Source organism: Scomber scombrus, chromosome 1, assembly GCF_963691925.1.
Source record: "Scomber scombrus chromosome 1, fScoSco1.1, whole genome shotgun sequence".
NCBI classification, from domain to species: Eukaryota; Metazoa; Chordata; class Actinopteri; order Scombriformes; family Scombridae; genus Scomber; species Scomber scombrus.
In genome coordinates, this window is record NC_084970.1 from 15568849 (window position 1) to 15590655 (window position 21807).

A 21807-nucleotide genomic window follows, 5' to 3' on the forward strand; every position below is an offset into this window, starting at 1 on the left:
GTGCAACACTAAATTACCTTGTTATTAAATGAGAAACAATTCTAAGTAAATCTGTTCAAATAAGTGCATTCATTTGTCAAATCCTCAACTAACATAAATGTGGCAGCACTTAAATTTCATGCTACTCTGTCCCAACATTAATCTGATTCAATCCTTTCACCTGAATAAAAGCCAAACAGGCATCTCCCCTTATAGTTAACTAGCGAGCAAACTCGTTCACTTGGAACTTCGCAATCTGAAAAATAACTAAAATCTAACCATAGAAAATATTAATTAACCAATCTGAACCAATACAGAAAAGAAGTATTTCAAGCTATGAGAACATAAAATCCTCACAATCAATCTGAACCTTTTTGCAGAGTATTGAGGCCAGTTTGTGCCTGGACTGAAGTGGAGAATACTGTATGAAACTGAATGTGAAGATTTATGCAGGATTAAAGCAAGAGAGACTTGAGAGTCTGAAGAGTCGTCCAGGAGGAAATGTGTTCAATGTATTGAATTAAGTTTTAAATGAATATGGCTGTCATCAGAAAGGATGCCTGAGAACTTGGATTTGTCACATTTATGGTAATTTTGTTTTATGTACATCAAATCAACAAACATCATATGAAGACAATGAGGTTGAGTTTGTTTTGTTTGAGAGTTAAGTGAATCTGTAGTGTTTTTGTTTTGTGAAATGTATGTTGATATTTGGACAATTAAAATAAAATCTCACCCAACATCTAACATATTTTCTCTGTATGGCTCAGGCTCACCACCCTGTGGTTGCAGCTTGAACCGCTGTGTACATATATGACACAGGTAGGGCTCACTTATTTACACCACTGTTAGAGCAACATACAGATGTTTCTATATTTTTGGACGGAAATCACACAATTCCTGTATCTTTTTAAGATACGTTTTCTGTGTATATTTGAGATCAGAGTCCTTGCCAGCAGAACATCAGTCAAACAAAGAAACCACACAAGCTATGAAGCAGTAAAACCTGTTTAGTAAAAAAAAGCAATTTTTAACTATTTGGCATTAACTATTTACAACGACCGATAATCTTGATCATACAACAAGATACCAGATCATATAATCTATACCCAAATATGAAAATAAAAAACAGAACTGATAAAATGCAGAGATGCTACAACAATTAGTTTAAAGAAAAACAAATGTATTACTTTCTGAGTCTAAACAACCTTAGCTGCCGTAAGCGATCAGGTGATATGTTACAGATCAATGGGACGTTGCAGTTACAACTGTCTACATCATCTACTATGTACAAAGTTCACACATCAAGAACAGTGCATCAGGACATAAAGGATGAAGAGTGAGTCAGCGACGAAGACACAAAGACTATTAAAGGCTGAAGAGATGAAGATGGACTGTAGAGGAACAAACAGTTGGTTTACATTCAGAGGCACAAAAACAATGTTAGAAAAACAACTGACACAAAAACAATCACTTAAAACAGAGCATAATGAAATGTAGTGATATGAAGAAAATCAGCAATTAAAGTTAAAAATAGACTTAAAGTTGCCATGTGATGTTTTTTTGTGTTGCAACCTGCCTCCTCTTCCTGCTCTGGTGATTTCTCATCATGACTTTCAGTGAACAACAAGAGTAGGGAGAAGACTGGTGAGGTCTTTAAAATAAAACTAAGTGACACACACAGTCTATAAAAATGAAATTAAAAAAGGTGCATCTGTTTTAGGATGAATGTGAATTAATATAAATGTGTCTTTACTAAAAATATTTTTTAGAAAAAGTGGAATGTTAACTTTTGTATCTACGAGTGTATATGTGCTTATTTCTATATATAAATCACAGGTGTCGGACTGTGTGTGCACTTTGATCTACTGAACGTGACAGTTGTCTTCTTGCTGTGTTTGTTCTCTTAAAACTTGTTTGTCCTTCTGCTCTGGACTCTTCCGTAAACTCAGTGACCGACGAGAAGGTTTCTCCCCACCGCTCGGAGAAAGACACTTCCTGTTGGAGTTGTCTGCTGCTGTACCAGCGGAGGGACTCTGGAGGGATAAAGGCCCCAAAACCTGGAGAGAAAAAAAGATGATGATGATACAGATGACCAGATAAAGAAAAAGGCACGACATTGGTAACTTAAAGAAATAAAGTACATTTGGCAGTGATGCTTCATGTTCAGACACTCAGTCACGCAGGTACCTGAGAGACATTCTTTCCTCTTGACCCTCTGAACTGAAACCTCTACATCCCTCTAAATCCACCTCTGGTTCACTTCATTTGACCTGACTTGATTAGAAGTGGACCTGACCTGACCTGGACTGACTCAAAGGTGGGAGGGGGTCCGGATATCCTGAAGACATATCAGGGGCCCGGCAACCTGAACTAACACATACACACAACCTTGATGGTGAACTCTTCCGCTCCGTTAATCCATGTGTAAAAGCTGCCTGACAATGAGTTGAATGTGTCCAATGTGAAGATGTTGTGACACAGTGATTAACTAACTGGTAATTACACTGCAGTGATTAGTTTGATTTGTTTCTGTCAGAACAGCAAACCACAAAAAAAGTTCAACTTCTCAGGAGAAACAGTCAAGTGCATTTAACCCACATTTGACAGTTCATCATTAGATTGTCGCTAACTCTGCAGGTCGCCTGTTATCTTCTGAATGTTTTTTTTGGACCAATGACTGTAGAAGACACTAGCAGCACATTTTTAGTCGTATCCCACCATCTTCACTTTGTTCCTGCCCTACTTCTGGAGTCAGACTCATCGTTTAAAATACTATGGACTATTTGCAGTCACATGTTTAGCTTGCTGTGTGGCTGTTGTGGATAGATGGTACAAGTAGGGTACCGTACTCTGTGTGTGTGGTTTTTTGGTGGTGGTGGTGGTGGTGGGGGGGGCGGTTGTGCTGCTCACCTTGCTGTCAGATCCAGATGTGGAGGCATCAGATGTAGTATTGGTCTGTTTGGCGGCCAGTCGAGGACTGCAGCGCTTCACTGTGGTTCTCCTCATGATGAACGGACTGGCCTCCCCAAGAGGAATATCAGCAAAACCTGACAGGGGTCAAATGATCACTTATTTTTTGATTCTTATGATGAATGAACAGGTGTTACACTCAGAGATTTAGTAGAATTGTGTCTCATGGAGGTCTTCTGAAAACTAATAACAGTATTTTAAACCAGCAGAAAGGTTTGAGAGTAGAGCATGTTACTGTGATTATTTCTGCAAACCTGCCAAAACTAAAACTCCAATTGATGCCATTCATCTGAATGTCATCAAAGGTTATTAAAGGTTTCGTTTATCTGCACAGAGAACAAACTACAGGGTGTGTTTTTCAAATTCTGACAAAGTCAAATGGCGACTTAAAGCCGTGTGAGACTCGGTTATCCAACACGTACCTCTTTGCACCAGCTCAGGAAGTCCTTCTGGCCTGAACTCATCTTCCTGTTGAGTTTTTGGTTTCGGCGTGGTCACTGCGTGGGCTCTGATCTTCTTTGTCAGGTTGTGAAGTGCCTCCTGCGCGCTGTCTTTATTACTGATATCACGGTGACCTCGTTTCCCTGCAGCAGACCCCGGTGGAGACCTCTGAGGTGTTGAAGGAGCCATGTTCTCAGTGTTGTCATCTAGTTTCATTTCCTGATGTTTGGAGACAGATTTCCTTGCTGAGCGTCGGCGGCTGTCAGAGCTGCTCGACTGAACATTGGCTTCATGGGTGTGTTTGCTAGCAGTGATCTGCTCCAGCCGTGTTGTCAGCACATCGTTGGTCTCTTCCAGTTTGTGGAATTCAACCATCAAGCTGCAGTACTTATCCATGCTCTCATCTGTCTCCCTGCTCTTCTCCTCCACAAGTTGGTTTAGTTCTTGCAGTTCCCTCTTCATCTCCTCCAGCTCCCTGCTCCTCTCCTCCAGCTCTGCCTTCTTTCCATCAAGCGCAGCCTTAAGATCTTCCACCTCCTTGTTTTTTTCTTCAGCCTCCAGCCTCCTCTCCTCCAGGGCTGTCTTCAGGTCTTCCAATTCTTTCTTCCTCTCCTCTGCCTGCGTCTTCAGCTGGTTCACCTCAGTGTTTACCTCCTCACGGTTCCTTCCTTCTCCTGTAACAAGAATGTGGCTCGTGTTAACACGATGACTCAGCTGCACTATGTAGAGATTTAATCTGAAGCATCGAGGTAGATGTAAAAAACTAGGTGTGAATTTCAATATTGTGCCTTCTTTCTGCAAAAGCAAACCAATCATCTGCTTATAAGCAAATACTCAAATTCTACTGTAAACTGAACGATAAATTAGCAAATCATTTCATCACCTGAGCTGTTTAACACCATTTGCTTTTCCTCCTCCAGCTGTTTGCAGGTCTTCATCCAAAGACTCATCTTGCTGAGGGCAGAGTCTCTCTCCTTAGACAGACGAGCAGCACGAGACGACAGCTCCGACACCTTGAAGGGACAGACAGGAAGTGAAGATACTGAGACATTGAATTTTAAAAAAAAAACCTCTTTCATTTTATTCATCCTTTTGTCTGTGTGCACATACCTGCTCACTGAGCTGAGAGACGGACAGTGCGAGTTTCTCTTTCTCTCCCTGTGCTTTTTGCTTCTCTTGTTCCAGTGAAGAAACAGCTGAAGACAAGTTCTCCTTCTCTTCTTCAATCAATGAAAGAGAAGACTGTAGTTTATGTTTTTCAGCATCTAGCCTCTGTCTTTCCTCCTCTATTCTTTCTTTCTCTTGCTGCAGTGAAGAAAGAGTTTGCTGCATGTTGTCTTTCTCCTCGCTAGAATGAAGCTTCTCGTTCTCATCTGCTTTTCTCTCTTGCTCAAGTTTCTCTTTTTCTTCTTCTACAGATGTAAGAGTGCAGCGCAGGCTATCTCTCTCTTGTTCTACTGACAAAAGGGCTGAGTGCAATTTCTCTTTCTCCTCTACCAGGCGTCCATTTTCTCCTTCTATCTGTTCTTTCTCTGCCTTCAGAGATGAGATGGATTTCATTAAGGCTTGTTTCTGATCTGCCTCCTTCTCCTGTTCCAACACATCTCTCTCTTCTTCTTTAGTTTTTATGAGTGTCTGAAGCTCTTTGATTTCTTCTTCCAGACCCTCAATACTAAACTTCAGATTGTTTCTTTCTTTCTCCCACTCCTCTCCCTGAGAATGGAGACTCTCTCTTTCTGTCTGCCACTCCTCTAGAGAGCTCTGCAGAGACTGTTTCTCTTTTTCCAACTCTACCAGCAGAGACTGCATCCTCTCTTTCTCCCCCTCAGTTTCTGCGCTCTTTTGTCCAAGTGAGATCTCTGTCTGCCGAGAGGCTTCCAGCTGTGCCTGGAGGTCATCTACTTGTTTTGTTTGCCTCTCTGCTTCCTCTCTCATTCCTTTCTCCAGCTCTTCAACCCTGTATTTCTGTCTTTCTTCTTCTTCTCTTCTCTCCGTCTCTGCTTTCTCCAACCCTCTCTCCAGCTCCTCCTTAGCTGCCTTCAGTTCCTCTATCGCTCTGTTTTTTGTTTCTAGCTCTTGCTCCATGCGTTCTTTCTCAGATCTCAGGTTGTCCAGCGTGGCAGAAAGTTCCGACAGTTTCTCATTGAGTTCTCTCTTCTCTTCTTCCACCTGATGGTCAGTAGGTGGTGAAGGTTGAACACAGACGACAGTGGAAGAAGAAAAGCCAGAAGAGGAGGAGAACATTAGGATGATAAGAAAAAGGAGAAAGGGGGAGAAATCTGATTAATATATTGCTTGATTGATTTACAACAACTATCATGATGCACTGTTAAAACATAAAAAACATCACATGGACACATGGAAAAGGATTAATATGAAGGTACCTTTCCCCTCTCCTCCTCCAGCTCAGCTTTGGCTGTCTCAGCCTGTATAACAGCAAATAATATTTACAAAGTGAGCCCATTTTGACCAAACTCTCTCATATATGAATTGTATCCAGGTAGGGGTAAAAGATAGCTGTCTGTTTATTTTTGTCAGACATATACATTTTTAGAGTACCTGTAGCACTGCTTCCTCTAGATCTTGCTCCGTCTGTTCTTTCTCTCGCTCCAGGGCATCAATGCGGTCTTGCAGTGAGTCAGACTTTCTCTGAGCAGCTACAGAGATGAAGAGTCACAGTCAGACCAACTTCTTACAACACTGAAGAGGTTATGTAATTTCCAAAGATACAAGCAGTTACCTTTGAGCAGCTCTCCCATCTTCTTTTTCTTCCTCTCGTCCGACTCGATGCGGACCTGGAGCTTTTCAATACCGGTCCTCATCTGCTGGATCTCATCTTGCGTGGAGTTCAGACGAGAGGCGATCTCACCTTTTTCGAGTAGAGAAGACTCTAGAGACTGTGACAGACGAGTCACTTCTCCCTCTAAAGCCTGGGGATAAAAACAGGAGGGAAAACAAGGAAGTTACAACTGATCATTAGTAATAGTAGGTAGAAATACTTTGAGTATGTATCAATACATGTTTCTCTGTGGAGACCCCAACCTCAAAAAGCAACTTTTAAAAGTTAGCATGCAACAACAGCTTTTTATTTAATCATGCTTCCCACTCACCTGTATCTTGCTGAACATGGACTCAGTGTTTTGATTGGACTCAGTGTTGTCTTCTTTGATTTTGTCCAGTTGTCCGATGAGCTGCTCTGTTTCTCCACTCTGTTGGGAGATTTCCTGCTCCATTGTCTTAACCTGCTCCAACAGCTTTAGAGAGAAAAAGAAAATGGACTGCTTCAAGTATTGGCATAAAGAAGAAATGTAGTACGGATTTAATCTGTCTAGATATAAACCAGTCTAATCTAGTAGCAGCTGATAGTTTTTGTATAAAATCAGCTTGTAACCAGGGCTCAGATTCTCAATAACACCTTTCTCTTGAATTCTCCATGATTGTACCTGTTGCCTCTGTGTCTTCAGTTTCTCCATGTTGCCTTGAAGAGCTTCGTACTGTTTCCTCCCTGCTCTGATGTCATCCTCCAGGATGGACATTAAGTTTCTGGTGTCACAGTTAGTCTTCTCCAAACTACGAACTTTCTCTCTCCACTGGCCTAAAGACTGGTTCAGCTCGTCTCTCTCCTCAGAGCAGGACACGAGTTCAGATCTCAGCTGGGTCGTCTGGAGAAATGGTGAAATTTAGAATGATTAAGAATATTCTTAATACTGAATCTTAAAATGTAATGTAAATTTTTGTTTGTTTGTAATTTTGCTGATATTTGTACATTAATTTAAGCACTTCCACATATTTTGATGTTTTAGCTCACATGCTAGTGGCTAGAGTGCTAACCTCAGTCGTGAGTGTTTCTATCTGCTGCTCCATGTTTGAACACGTTCTCCTCTGAGTTTCCATATCATCCTTCAGTGTGTTGCGCTCCTCCTGCAGGGTCTCCAGCTCACCCTCCATGCCCAGGATGTGCTGCTCCAGGTTAGCTTTCTCAGAGCGAACCCTCCTCAGCTCACTCTCCTGCTGAAGGAACTTCTCATCCCATCCACCTATGGGACAGAGCAAAATACAAGATGTTAGTACAAACCTTTAACTCAATCATGCTGTACACATTTATTTAAAAATGCTTTTGTAAGTATGAACACATGCACAAAAAAACTTAGAAAGTACCTTTGGCCATTTCCAGTCCTTCCAGCATCTCCATAACATCAGCCAGCTGGCATTTAGCCGTTTGCAGCTGCAGAGTTAATGTCTCCCTCTCCTCTGACAGTCGAGCCGTCTAAATATTAGCACACAGAGTTTGTAACAGTTAAGACACTTAAAATGATAAATGCTATCACACTATTACTAAAGTGGCATCTGTAATTCAGCAACTTATCTCTTCTACCTGATCATTAAGGTCTTTCCTCTCATCCAAAGCAACCTCCAGCTTATATGCTGCACTTTGTGCTTCTTCCTCTGCTGCATGAACTTTCTTCTCTAAGTTCTGAACTTGGACTTCCAAGTCAGAGTTCAGCTCCTTTCTCAGTGCAAGGTCAGAGCTCAGCAAGTCAAACTCTGAACGCAGGGTCTGGATTTCTTTTTCTTGATTTGTGATCGTTTCCTTGTAGTGGTCGAGGTCATCTTGTGACTGGATTGACTCTGTCACTGGTGGACAGATAGAATATTAAACAAGTTATACAAGTTCAATCTATCTTTCATGGTCTTAATCTGAATGCATACAAATCATCAAGTGTCTGGTTGACGGCCTGGAAGTCTAAAAATTACATGATGCTTGTATTAGCTACACAATATCCTGTAACTTTTGTTTTACAAAAATGTGTTGTTGTTGTAAGACATTTCAATATTTTCATCATTCTAAAGTGGGAGATCAATAATAAAGTAAATAAGCCCAAGAAAAATACACAATTCTTGGAGCTGCAGGCATAAGCACCATCTAATTACTCACCAGAGGATTTCAGTTCTGTGGTCTCATCCGGAGAAGAAGAAGGAAGAGACGGCTCACAGTTTTCAGGTTCAATTTCAATAACGTCCTCAGCACCGCTGTCAGCAGGAACCTGCAAGAAAAAATACAGACCAAAACATCAAAGACAGACAACTGTAAAAAACAAACAAACTCATAGCTGTTGTTGGTATCCTAACTATAAGGACAAATACGCAGTTATAATAACTGTTTTCTACCTGATCCAAAGGTTGCTGTTGATGGAACACCTCCTTGTTTCTATTCATTTCCTCTACATCAGCAGTAAATGTATCCCTCTTCTCCTCCAGATGTTCATGGACCATCGCTTGTTCAATGATGTCCCACTTGGAAACCAGCTCTGACTCACTACCACGTTTTAGAAAAATTAGCTTTATTCATCAAGTTAAAAAACAAACTGACACATTGTATGTCTGCGCAATGCAAAAAGCGATCTTACCTGAAAGCCTCGTCTGACTGAATTGATAGTTCACACAGTTCAGACACCTTAGAGCTAAGCTGCTCCTTTACTGGAAGGTTCTCAAGTTCGTTCTCCATGCTGGGCTCCATGTTAGCATGGTCTGCTGATTCTGCTGGGGGAAACCATAGCAGATAATTCAATCTAAATGTATGTATTGAATATTTAAGTTACAATCATAAAACATTACATCTAATGTTTTCATAAAACCAAAACAACTTAGATTCAGTTGATGCTCACCACAGATTTCTGTCTCCTCAGACTCCATGGCGCTGAGTTTCTCTTCTGAACTCGGGGTTCCCTGTGATTCAGAGAGCTGCTGTATGAGGCTGTGTTGTTGGCCCACCTGCTCCAGCAGTGAATTGTACTGCTGCTTGAACACACTGAGCTCTTTTTGTAAACCAGCCAGCTTCTGCTGAAATTCAGCCTGCTCTGCCTCAAACTGTTGGCTCCTGTAATATAACATAAAAGTTACACAATTATCATTCAAGCTAATATTAACAGTAAAAAAAGCTAATTTTAAAAATCTGGTTAAGATATACCTCTCTCTGTTCTGTTCCTCCGTTCTCTTGTCCCTGATTTCAAGCTGCTCCTTCAGCCTCTGGTGTTCCTGATCTGACAACAGGAGGGAGTGTTGGATACCCTCCTTCTCCTCTTTGAGGGAAGCCGCCTCTTCTTCATGCTTCTCTAAGCTCTCTTGTAACTGCAGCCTTTCTGCAGTGATTTGATCAACACTGGATTGTAGTTTCATGTTCTCTTCAGTCAGCTGATTGTTGTTTATTTCCAGTTGAAGCTTTCCTTCAGCTACTTGATTCAAATTGGTTTCCAATTTGCTTGTCTTAGAGGATAGTTCACTTAGTTTAGCCTCAAACTGGGATTTTTCCTCATTCATCAGATTCAGAGTAACTTCTAGTTGGGATTTCTCTTCAACCAGCTGCCTCAGGGTTGATTCAGCTTCTTGTTTTTCTGCAGTCATTTGTTCCATTTTTGCTTCTGCTTGCTGCTTTTCTTCAGTTAACTGCTCAACGTTGCTCTGCAGTTGTTTGTTCTCCTCACCTAGCTTGTCTAGGTTGGCTTCCAACTGCTTCTTCTTTACATTTATTTGCATCATGTCACCTTCTACTTGCTCTTTGTCATCTGTTAACTGTTTCAAAGTAGTCTCAAGGCTGTTTCTCTCCTGAAGTAGCTGGTTGACATTATTGTCTTTGTCCTCAATTATCTGCCTGAGACTTGTCTCTAACTTGACCTTTTCCTCTGTGATCTGACTGAGTTTAGACTCTAGTGTAGAAACCTCCATCTCCAGTTGGCTTAGTTGGACAGCGTCGTCTTCCAGACGAGTTATGTCATTGCTCCTCTCCAACAGCTCCTCCTTAGCTGTGACATATTGTGTCTCCAGCAAAGAGTTCTGAGACTGGACCTCCTCTAAGCGGCCCTCCAAGACAGAGACCTAAAAAAAAGGAGTTAAAGATGAATGACAATACAAAATGTTAATCTAATTCTGGATGTTATATTCAACTTCTGTTTTTGTTAGGCGCAATGAATGAAGAGTGTGGATCAGGCAGAGAAGCTGTAAAGAGAAATTCTCCACTCATGATGCCAATTTGTTGCCTGAACCTTTGACCATGCATGGATTTGACATATTCAATTTGCAGCCTTGATTGAGATATGCTGAATATAGAGTTGCTGAGACTGATGAAAATGAACCTCCAGGCCAGACTGATTATGTGTAGACATTAGGTTTACCTGGGCTTTGCTGTCCTCCAGACAGACCTTCATGTCAGACATCTGGGTTTGGTTCTGTGCTAGCTGAGCCTCCAGTGACTCTATAATACCCTTCAGCTCCTCCACCTGACTGTCAAAGGAATTCATTGCTGTCTCATTGTCCTCCAGGTCCATTTGAAGCATCTCCATTTGAACCTTCATGTGAACAATTACATGAAAAAAATATTAAATGACTGAATATAAAGTATTGGAAAATAAAGTTACCACTTGTCACCCTCTCTTCCTATACAATCATGTAATGTAATTCCCTGAACAGGTCTAATATACACTACCGTTCAAAAGTTTAGGGTCACCCAAACAATTTTGTGTTTTCCATGAAAAGTCACACTTATTCACCACCATACGTTGTGAAATGAATAGAAAATAGAGTCAAGACATTGACAAGGTTAGAAATAATGATTTGTATTTGAAATAAGATTTTTTTTTACATCAAACTTTGCTTTCGTCAAAGAATCCTCCATTTGCAGCAATTACAGCATTGCAGACCTTTGGCATTCTAGCTGTTAATTTGTTGAGGTAATCTGGAGAAATTGCACCCCACGCTTCCAGAAGCAGCTCCCACAAGTTGGATTGGTTGGATGGGCACTTCTTGCGTACCATACGGTCAAGCTGCTCCCACAACAGCTCAATGGGGTTCAGATCTGGTGACTGCGCTGGCCACTCCATTACCGATAGAATACCAGCTGCCTGCTTCTGCTCTAAATAGTTCTTGCACAATTTGGAGGTGTGTTTAGGGTCATTGTCCTGTTGTAGGATGAAATTGGCTCCAATCAAGCGCTGTCCACTGGGTATGGCATGGCGTTGCAAAATGGAGTGATAGCCTTCCTTATTCAGAATCCCTTTTACCCTGTACAAATCTCCCACCTTACCAGCACCAAAGCAACCCGAGACCATCACATTACCTCCACCATGCTTAACAGATGGCGTCAGGCATTCTTCCAGCATCTTTTCATTTGTTCTGCGTCTCACAAACGTTCTTCTTTGTGATCCAAACACCTCAAACTTGGATTCATCCGTCCACAACACTTTTTTCCAGTCTTCCTCTGTCCAATGTCTGTGTTCTTTTGCCCATCTTAATCTTTTTCTTTTATTGGCCAGTCTCAGATATGGCTTTTTCTTTGCCACTCTGCCCTGAAGCCCAGAATCCCGCAGCCGCCTCTTCACTGTAGATGTTGACACTGGTGTTTTGCGGGTACTATTTAATGAAGATGCCAGTTGGGGACCTGTGAGGCGTCTGTTTCTCAAACTAGAGACTCTAATGTACTTATCTTCTTGCTCAGTTGTGCAACGCGGCCTCCCACTTCTTTTTCTACTCTGGTTAGAGCCTGTTTGTGCTGTCCTCTGAAGGGAGTAGTACACACCGTTGTAGGAAATCTTCAATTTCTTAGCAATTTCTCGCATGGAATAGCCTTCATTTCTAAGAACAAGAATAGACTGTCGAGTTTCAGATGAAAGTTCTCTTTTTCTGGCCATTTTGAGCGTTTAATTGACCCCACAAATGTGATGCTCCAGAAACTCAATCTGCTCAAAGGAAGTTTTGTAGCTTCTGTGACGAACTAAACTGTTTTCAAATGTGTGAACATGATTGCACAAGGGTTTTCTAATCATCAATTAGCCTTCTGAGCCAATGAGCAAACACATTGTACCATTAGAACACTGGAGTGATAGTTGCTGGAAATGGGCCTCTATACACCTATGTAGATATTGCACCAAAAACCAGACATTTGCAGCTAGAATAGTCATTTACCACATTAGCAATGTATAGAGTGTATTTCTTTAAAGTTAAGACTAGTTTAAAGTTATCTTCATTGAAAAGTACAGTGCTTTTCCTTCAAAAATAAGGACATTTCAATGTGACCCCAAACTTTTGAACGGTAGTGTATATATATGTTATATTAAAGCTACGAGATGCACTAATGATTAGGAATGCATAATAATCAAACCTTGATTTTGTTCATGGCAACCATCTTCTCTTTGAGGAGATCTGATGTTTTGGTCTGCTCTGCTGCTGCTTTATTCAGCCTCTCCTTCAGACTCTTTATCGTGCCATCTCTCTCTTCCAGGCCGTGTGAAGCTGCAGACAGGGTCGTCTTCATGGTCTTGATCTCGCCCCGACGAGAAGCCAATTCCGCTTTGGCAGCAGCCACTGCTCGCTCAGCAGCTTCAAGCTTCTCTTTAAGGCTCTTCTCTTTGTTCAAGAAACTTTCAGTCTCCAAAGCATGATTCTCCGACTCTTTGCTCATCTTCTCTGTGAGCTCTTTGACCTCTTTTTCTAAAGTAGAGATCAAGTTAATTTTCTCAGTCAGGGTGTTCTCCAAGTTGGACTTGATTTCAATGGCGGAGGAGTGACTCTTCTCAAGAGCTTCTAGAGACTTCTTAAGGTCAGCGTAGCACTGGTTGACTGCATCAAGTTCGTTCTTCAACACTGGAAGCTTCTCTGCAGCATCTTTGTTCGCAGCTATCTCTTCTTCTAAGGAAGATATCTGCACCAGAAGGTTGTTTATCCTCTCAGCCTGAGCATGTGCGAGGATCTTGATAAGAAACAGGAATATGAAGAGAGCTTATTTGAAATTGAGGAAACAGAACTGTGTAATACAGACAGTTACAAAGATACATATAAATAACATTTGTATTTGTACATTATGAAAGATAACTCTTATACATAAAACAATATTTTACCTCTGCTTCTTCCTTCATCTCTTGAACAACAGTCTCCAGCTCTGTGTTTTGTTTCTCCAGAGACAAAATCTGAGCTGCATCCTCTCTGAGCAGATTCTCCTTCTCCTCCATCTGACTCTGCAGACCCTTCAGCTCCTCCTCTAACTGTTTGAGCTCTTCTGATTTTTCCTCGTACATCTTTTTGTGCTCCTCTTCTTTCTCAGACAGTGTCTTAATTTGCTTCTGCAGCTCGACTCCCAGCTGCTCCTGAACCTTCAGGAACTGATCCATAGAACTGATCTGAAGCATGAAGAGAAAAATTCAACATCATACAGTCAACAGGTTTCATTTTAGTGAGATTAAAAAAACCATCAGTACCCAGTTAAAATACTATAATACTTCTTTAATATAAATATTTTCATCTCAGAGTGCCAGACATAAAGGTTGGGTAAGTATTAAATGTATGACAGAATAACATTTTTGGTCAAATTAAAACATTAGTCCTAAGATTATTTTGTACATTAATATTGTAATTTATTACAACACCACTACTACAGCTTAAAAATGGCACTGGTAATGAATCAGTTCCTCCCTGAAAGGATTATGTCTTAAAGATTATATTCATTACAGAACTGTTGTAATTCTCTTTTTACTCCTTACTTCCTAAACTGAAATAATCAAAAAGTTTTAGTTTAAAGCTGCGGTCTGTAACTATTTTTGTGTTATATTTGCTAAAATTGTCATTATGATCTGACAGTAGAATAAGATACAGATAAACTGTGACATAATTCAGTCTCTGGGTCCACCCAGTGGTCGTAAAATGATTTGCAAGAATCCACCGCTCACGAGTCAAAACAACCAATCAGAGCCCGGAGGAGTGTCAATGACGCTGTACACACTGCTGGCAGCCCCCCTCCCGCGCACAGCGTGTGCTCTCACTCCTCTGTGGGGAGGGGCTTAGAAGGCAGGACTGCAGCACAGCAGAGAGGAAAAAGGAGGGAGCTGGATGCTGTACTTGTTCAAATTTTCTGGTTAAGTCCACTTTTTTCTCAAAACTACAGACTGCAGCTTTAAGTCCAGTAAAACAGACCTGGTTTTTGGTGAGCAGAAGCTCTTGCTGAGCCTCCTCCATTTGTAGCTTGACCTGCTCGGTCTCCTCAGCCTTCGTTGCAACACTCTCCTCACATTGCTTCATCAGGGCTGCCTTCTCCTCAACCAGCCTAGCAGAGATTTGAGATGATGGAAAAATAGAGAAAGCACGTTGCATTTAATGTTTCTCCAAGGAAAAAACGAGGGAGACATAATCATATCATACAAGGACTCCCTGAGATGTTGTTGTCACTGTTGCACAGTGAAGCAGGTTAGAATCAACACCTTTCTCACACAGTCCCAACAAAAACTGAACTTTATAGAGTTTGTAAAGGTAAGATTTATCACAGGGCTGTTGTTTTAGAAAAAGAGTTGATACAAAACTATTAAACAACAAATAAAACTCCCACCTGATATTTTGCTCGTCCTGTTGTGCAGTGGCCTGTGCGAGGCTCTCCCTCAGCTGGCTGATTTCAGCTTGACCTAGTTCGATCAGCTGGTCTTTGGAGTGGGCCAGGTCACAGGCTGTCTGGTGCTCGTCCTGCAGCTGAGTGATGGTCCTCTCAGCCTGTTCTGCTCGAGCTATTTCTTTTCCCAACCGTGTCTCCAGGTCTTTTACCTGTTCAGATAAAATAATAAGTACATTGCCAAAAGTATTCTGTGCAGTTAAATTAATATTGTATTCAATTGATATTGATTCCTTGATTTTAGGCCCAATCATTGAAAAATAAAATCTGAAAGTACATCACAATCCAATGATACAGAAACACTGTTTATCAACTATTACAGCACCGCAATGCTTATGTCTCTGGGACATTAGTATTTGGTAACTGTTGTGTTTTTTGACATCAGTGTTTTATGTTGGTTGTCTGTTTTTATTTTATTTTTCCTATTAGTATTAATAAAAAGTTATTACAGCACAGGAAGCATAAGAAGGGATGTTTTTTTTATCAACTGCCACATTCAACATTTTAAGAAATCTCATGTTACATGTTTCATGGCTCACCTGGCTCATATCTCAAGCATGATAAAGCCTGACCCAAGACTAGATGGAGATATCCATTAGTACATGTACAACGTTTAGTTGATGGCTATTCTTTATCTATAAGCCGATTATTTTTGTTTATGAAATCTGCTGCGACCTCTTATACCGTGTACCTATATACACACAAAATATGAAAACAAAGGAATAACATAAAGGGTCACCTGTGCTTCAAGGTGTGTCACCTGTACACCAACATTCTCCAGGTCTTTGGTGTGCTTTTGTCCAGCCTCAGAGAATTTAGACTGGAGCTCATTGTAAAGATGCTCCTTCTCCTCCAACTCTGTGCACTTGTTGAGGAGTTCTCCTTTCAAGGAGTCAATGTGAGCAGACAGGCTGGCTTTTTCTCCCTCGACACTGCTGAGCTGCTTCTACAAAAATGAAAATACAAGTATTTAGGGTGAAGGTAAACTACTTAACGGTTCAATGTGTAGGATTTGGTGGCATCTAGTGGTGAGGCCCTCTCTAGAGCTAGTGTTTTGTTTGTCCATTCTGGGCTACTGTAGAAACACGATGGGCTGTGTGAGAGGACCCGTTCCCTCTGTAGATATAAATGGCTCATTCTAAGTTAACAAAAACAAAATTCTTGTTTCCAAGTGATTATAAATTAATGAAAATGTACTTGTGAATATTATATTCCATTTCTGTCAAGATTCCACTAAATTCTCCACATTGCACCTTTAAAAGACTGATCTAAATCTGGACATAATGTGTAGTATATTGTTAAGAACCACTGCATCTTACCTTAAGTTCATCTATAGTTTCATTCAGTGAGCTGAGACTGTTCTCCAAGGTGCCAATTTTCTCAGTGAACTCCTTTTGCACCGCCTCAGTTTCATTAATCAGGGTCTCATTCTCCTTCTTCCACTCTAGCAGAGTTTGATGTTCTTGTTTCAGTTCCTTACATTCGCTCTGACTCACAGTGAGACAGTTTTTCATCTCTTGGCTCTCCTTCTCTGTGGCAGTCAACCTGTTGGTCAGCTGCTCTGTCTCTTGCTTCTGTTTCTGCAGTTCCTTCTGAAACCTGCAGTGGGATAAAATATAGTGACATTGACTGAACAGCAGATTAAATATCACAGATATATTATTTTCTTTACTCTTTTGTGACAGATTTTTCTTATTCTTTGCAGTAAAATAATGTCATTTTTCACCTGTCATTTTTGGTCTCTGCATCAGAAAGTGTTTTCTTCAAGTTTTCCAGCTCATGGGAAGAAGCCTGAGTCTGCTGCTCCAGTTTGGATTGAAGTCTCTTCAGCTCCTCCACCTGCCCCTCTGATTTAGCTGACAAGCAAAAAGAAAATCAAAGTAAAAAACTAAACAAATAACTAAACATGTAACCTGAGCTGATTTACCATAAACTTCAAGTCAGTTACCTTTAAGGTCATCTAGTAGTCCCTGGGTGCATTTGAAACTCTGGTCTGAGGCCTTTTTCTCCTCCTCCAGCTGAGACAGACGCCTGGTGCTCTGGTCCAACTGAACAGATGTGCAGTTCTTCTCTTTCTGCAGCTCCTGCAGTCAAGAAAAGGAACACAAACAGAAATGAGAGAGGGCAATGAGTGGCACCAATAAATGATTGAAAGACATGTGGTGGAGAAATAAAGGAAAAATATTGAATATGGAAGACCTGCTCTTTGCGTTGAGACATATTTGTACATACTGAAACGTCTGTTTGGGTAATTTGCTCATAATATAATATGATATAGTTAACACTTTTAATGTATCTATGATCTTGTCTCACAATCTGGAATTAGGATTGTGTACCTCACAAGCAATACCTATAATTTGTGTAAGGCTAATGTAACACTAAAATGGCAACAAACGGTTGCTCAGGCATTAGAGACAAACACTGTAACACAGTTTTTCATAATGCAAAATAAATCAACAATTGAACTTTCTGTTTTTCCTTTGAAGTGAGAGTTTGACACAGCCCCCTCGAGGTTAAAAGTTCAATTAATCGTGATTTTGTTTTTTGCCATAATCGCCCAGCCCTAGTGGGACCCACCTCCATTTTCTTGCGGAAGTCCTGCTCTTTGGTCTGGCTGGCCTGGAGGCTCTGTTCTGACCTCAGCAGTTTCTGTTTGTGGTCTTCCACCTCCTTCCCCATCTGACTCTTCTGGACATTCATCTGTAAGGGAGCAAGAGAGAAGAGTCAAGGAGAGGAAAGAGAACTGTAAAAAGTAGAGCAACCAACCGAGAGTTCAGTGAATGGTTGATGTGTCAAGAAAGAAATAATTAGTGTTGGTTAAACAGGAGCAGAAAGGTACAGAACAGACATGTTACCTTCTCCATGTCAGCCTGAAGTATGTTGTAGTCTTTTTTGGACTGTTGGATCTCTTGTGTAAGCTTAGTTTTGGTCTGGTTCAGCTGCTGGTCCAAAGCCTGGTGAGCACTCTGCAACTGGGCTAGCTCCTACAGAATGTAACAGGCACAAAATTTTTGATTAAACTACAAAAGTTTTTTTAAAACATATAATGTTTGATAAACCTTAAATTAGGTCTGACGTCTAATGATGGTGCAACTCAACAGTAGTGTAGCACCTTCTGACTGTCTCTCTCCTGGTCCTTGAGTTTCTGCTCCAGGGCTCTTTTGCAGCTCTCAGCATTGTGTCTCTGGCAACTCATTTCCTCTGTGACTTGTTTCAGCTTCTGCTCAACTGATGAACACTAAGAGAAAATAAGCAATCTTAGTCACCTTTGCCAGTCATAAGTGTTTCCTTAGGTTTGATGCATTTTTCTTGTATTTTGTCCTTCAACCTGCGTAATTCAGCAGAAATAAAACTAAAACTAAATCTGTCCAGCAATAATTAAGTCTCTATGTATGAATCAAGTCTACCTTGGCTTCAAGCTGCTGGTGTCGGTCTGTGGCCTGACTCAACTCGTGGCTGGTCTTGGCCAGGTCTCTGTCCCGTTCAGTCAGGTCTTTGCGGGCCTGGTTGAATTGGGTTTGTAGATCTTGCAGTTTGGAAGCCTGGCTACGGATTTCCTTCTCCTGATTGGACAGACCCCTCTCCAGCTCTGACACACGGCCACGCAGCTCTGATAAACAAATGGTAAACATTCAAGCCCTGTGAGACATGTTCAAGTTGTATAACCCAAAAAGGAGCCACTTTAAATAACATTTTTAAAGAGGAATGCAAGCAAAAGAGGTTAGAAAAATCGGACAAATAAAAGGCTGGCTAATATTTCACTCAGAAGATGCCAAACACTATGCAATATCTTAATTCCAATATAGATAATAAACAGCCCACCTTGGTTGAGAGTCTTTAGCTGCTCCATCTGATGGGAGGACCCACTGGGACTCTGTACTACTCTGGAAGAGCTCATCCTCTGGCAGGATTTGATAGGTGTCTCCTCGTGGGCGTCCCACAGAGATGCCCCCCGCCTCTTCAGAGGTGTTTCCATTGCATCCTGGCGGCAATGGGCTTGATCTTGCTTTTGCCATGGGAAAATTGAAGATCCAGCTTGGCGGGCAGCAATGTCCTTGTGGCTTACACTGACTGATGACTGATTCAACATCTAGAAAAGAAAAAGTTAACATCATCAAATCAACTAAAAAGACAAAAAACACACACACAATAAGTATAACTAATGGACTCACTTTGACCTGCAGGACTTTGAGTTCAGTCTCCAGCCTCTTTCTTTCTTCCACCTCCTGGCTGTATTTTTCCTGAAGATCTTCTAGTTTGTTATCTTTAGCACAAAAGTACAATTTACATGTCAGGGTAAACTGAAAAAAAAGTGAAAAAAGGCAAAGATGGAGAAATGGACCAAAGGAGTAAACAGGCAGGACCACTGAATCTAATTACAATAATTTCTTAAATATACAGCATGAACTTTTGAGACACAGTAAAACAAATGGAAATACCCTGCTGTCTGTAAGTCTGCACAGGAGCTGGAGTGGAGAAACTTTTCTGTGGAGTGGTGTAGGGTTGAAGCTCTGCGGAAGAGGATGACAAGGAGGAAGAGCCAGCAGGCTGAGAGCGATCCAGTTCATTTTTATATCTGAGCAGATGGAAAGACAAAAAAAGACGACAAATGAAAAAGTTCATTAGCCATCAAAAGACAGGATTTCAGTACTTTCCATCAAGTTAAACATGATTCATATTCATTCATTTTAAGCATTACTGACTGACTGTGTAACAAAGAACACAGGAGGAGTGTCACAGGAGGAGAATGTAAAAATCCTACCTCTCTACTTACATATAACTGCATATCAACAAACACACAATGGAACTCACTTCTTGAGCTCCTGCTCCAGTCGCTCTATGGTCTTCCTGCAGGAGCTGAGCTGACCCTCCAGGTAGCTCACCTAGGTTCAAGAACAGGGTTCAGTCAAGATCACAGGGAGTTAAAATGTCATGTTTAATTCCCGATATGCATGATAACATGCACATTGTCTACCTTTCTTGCTGCGTACTACAGATGGCTATCAAAAACAGATGAAGTTCTACTTCACGTTTGCCCACTGGAGAGCAAACGTGTTTTAGTTATTGACTGAAATTTGCAGAAACCAAAACTAAAAGCTGTGAATTATCAGTGCACTGACAGCTTACTCCTCCGATACCAAATTGATTAAATATTAAATGCTGCTGATATTTCTTTATTTCTCACTAAACTGACCTGCTGCTCTTTGACTCCCAGGTCATGGACAACCTTTTGGCGGGCTTTCTCCAGAGAGTCACATGACTCTACTAAGGACTGGTTCTCCCTTTTCATAGCAGACATCTCAGTGCGTTCACTGTCCACCTGGAAAAAGATTGAAACAGACAGGTAATGGAAGAAATTCTACTTTTCTAATTTTGTGTGTAGTATTTCTGATAGAGGTTTCACTTATTTTCACTAAATGAATTAATACAGTTTTATCATTTTTCAATCCATTCATCCTTTCCTCTTTCAGACTGACCTTTTGTTTCTGTTTCTGCAGCGCGGCCTCTAGAGAGTCCACCTGAAACTGTTTTTGGCTCCTCTCCTTCTTCAGTTTGTCTAGCTGGCCTTCCATCTCCTGGATCTTCTGCAGGGCTTTCCCTGGAAGTCCATCCTTCCACTCCTCCACCGCCCAGCTCATGGTTGATTACCTGACTTAACAGACATCACATTGGTTGAATAAGGGAAACAATAGCATTCTGCAGACATATCTATCTTTATTGACCAAGTATGTTAATGCATACAACTCTGACTACTGACTCTGGTTTAGTGGCTCTCAATGAACTTACACAAAATAACAAACTTCAGAAATATACACAAGGAATGACTGTATACCAGTGAAACTGTTTCTGTGGACTGTTAAAAGGTTATAAACAGTGCAAAGAAGTGAAGAGTGTTGAGATTAATATTAAATGTTTTTTTTTTTAAAAGTGACGTTGCTAAGTTACACATAATACATTTTATGTCGTTATGTCCAGTATATACATCCCTTTCAAATATACAGTAATGGGTGAAATGTATTGCACATTTTGCATTTTAAACTAAATAATTAACTTCTGTAAATTATTGATTACCATGAGACGAAAACAAAATGTTACAACACTGCACAACATAGAGCAGGGAGAGATCAGTGTTAGCGTTAAATCACATACAAGTTTATGTTTACTCCCTCTTCTCTTATAATTTACCAGTTACACATAACAAGCTAATGGACGCTAACAACATCTTTATTTATCATAACATACAGTACAGTTGGCTAATCAACTAGTTAACTCGTCATAGCACCAAGGTTAGCTTCTGCCTCACGTAAATGTGTTGCATTTTAGCTGTAAAGAGAAGGTAACGTTATACATGTACGGTTGAGGTTTATATCAGCTTTAGCTTAATAAATTCTTTACAGCCAAGCTTTACCCTTTTAAACAACGTTGGGGCATTCAAGTTAGCCATTGTTAGCATGTTACAGGTAACGTTACCACATTCGTTTCAACGTGATTTAACGCTCGTTAATTGATCGACAGCTGAGACAATTAATAACATTAGCACTAATGTTACATTAATTTAAAATGAAGCAGTGAAATTGCTTTTGGTTACAAGTAATATTTAAAACAGTAGACATCTGTTAACGTTAAAGTAACATGAATTGAACACGGTTTTAATAAATCCTACAGCTAACGTTAGGCAAGTCGAGTATTAACGTTAGACTTGAGATTTTGATTTTAAACACGATTAAAACAATCAATATGTTCGAACTACTAAAATGTGTTTTTAACTTAAAGCTACAATAAATATGTGCAAATGTTAAGATTAAATATAGTAAGACTTACTTTGGGCGCGACGCTTCTTTATCAGACAGACGCTGTTTGAGTTGAAAAATTCAAACTACACCAGAGGAAACCGCAATCCACTCAGCTCTACGCCCATTGGTCAGTGCTCGTGACGTTCGCCAAACGAGGCACATGATTGGTTAATTTCTGGTCCTGTCTGAACCTACAGT

The 21807-nt window shown here is 40.7% G+C and overlaps 2 protein-coding genes across 2 annotated transcripts in view; both read right to left on the bottom strand.

Moving 5' to 3' along the window:
• Positions 1 to 21807, bottom strand: part of smyd2a (SET and MYND domain containing 2a) — a 146318-nt gene that overhangs the window by 108734 nt on the left and 15777 nt on the right. The window lies entirely within an intron of this gene.
• Positions 1024 to 20454, bottom strand: cenpf (centromere protein F). Its single transcript, XM_062427999.1, has 37 exons — positions 20293 to 20454; positions 20010 to 20135; positions 19628 to 19698; positions 19255 to 19391; positions 18988 to 19079; positions 18638 to 18905; positions 18223 to 18425; positions 17928 to 18053; positions 17671 to 17799; positions 17393 to 17515; positions 16764 to 16899; positions 16542 to 16671; positions 16135 to 16414; positions 15555 to 15761; positions 14759 to 14967; positions 14350 to 14479; positions 13281 to 13559; positions 12545 to 13132; positions 10563 to 10736; positions 9362 to 10266; positions 9060 to 9271; positions 8802 to 8934; positions 8563 to 8710; positions 8330 to 8438; positions 7769 to 8028; positions 7552 to 7660; positions 7225 to 7430; positions 6837 to 7055; positions 6504 to 6647; positions 6134 to 6323; positions 5953 to 6050; positions 5778 to 5819; positions 4504 to 5562; positions 4277 to 4406; positions 3375 to 4067; positions 2893 to 3029; positions 1024 to 2039 (listed from the first exon to the last, which is right to left on the bottom strand). The coding sequence occupies exons 1-37, from the start codon at positions 20452 to 20454 to the stop codon at positions 1845 to 1847; spliced, it is 8559 nt and encodes a 2852-aa protein (XP_062283983.1). The 3' UTR covers positions 1024 to 1844.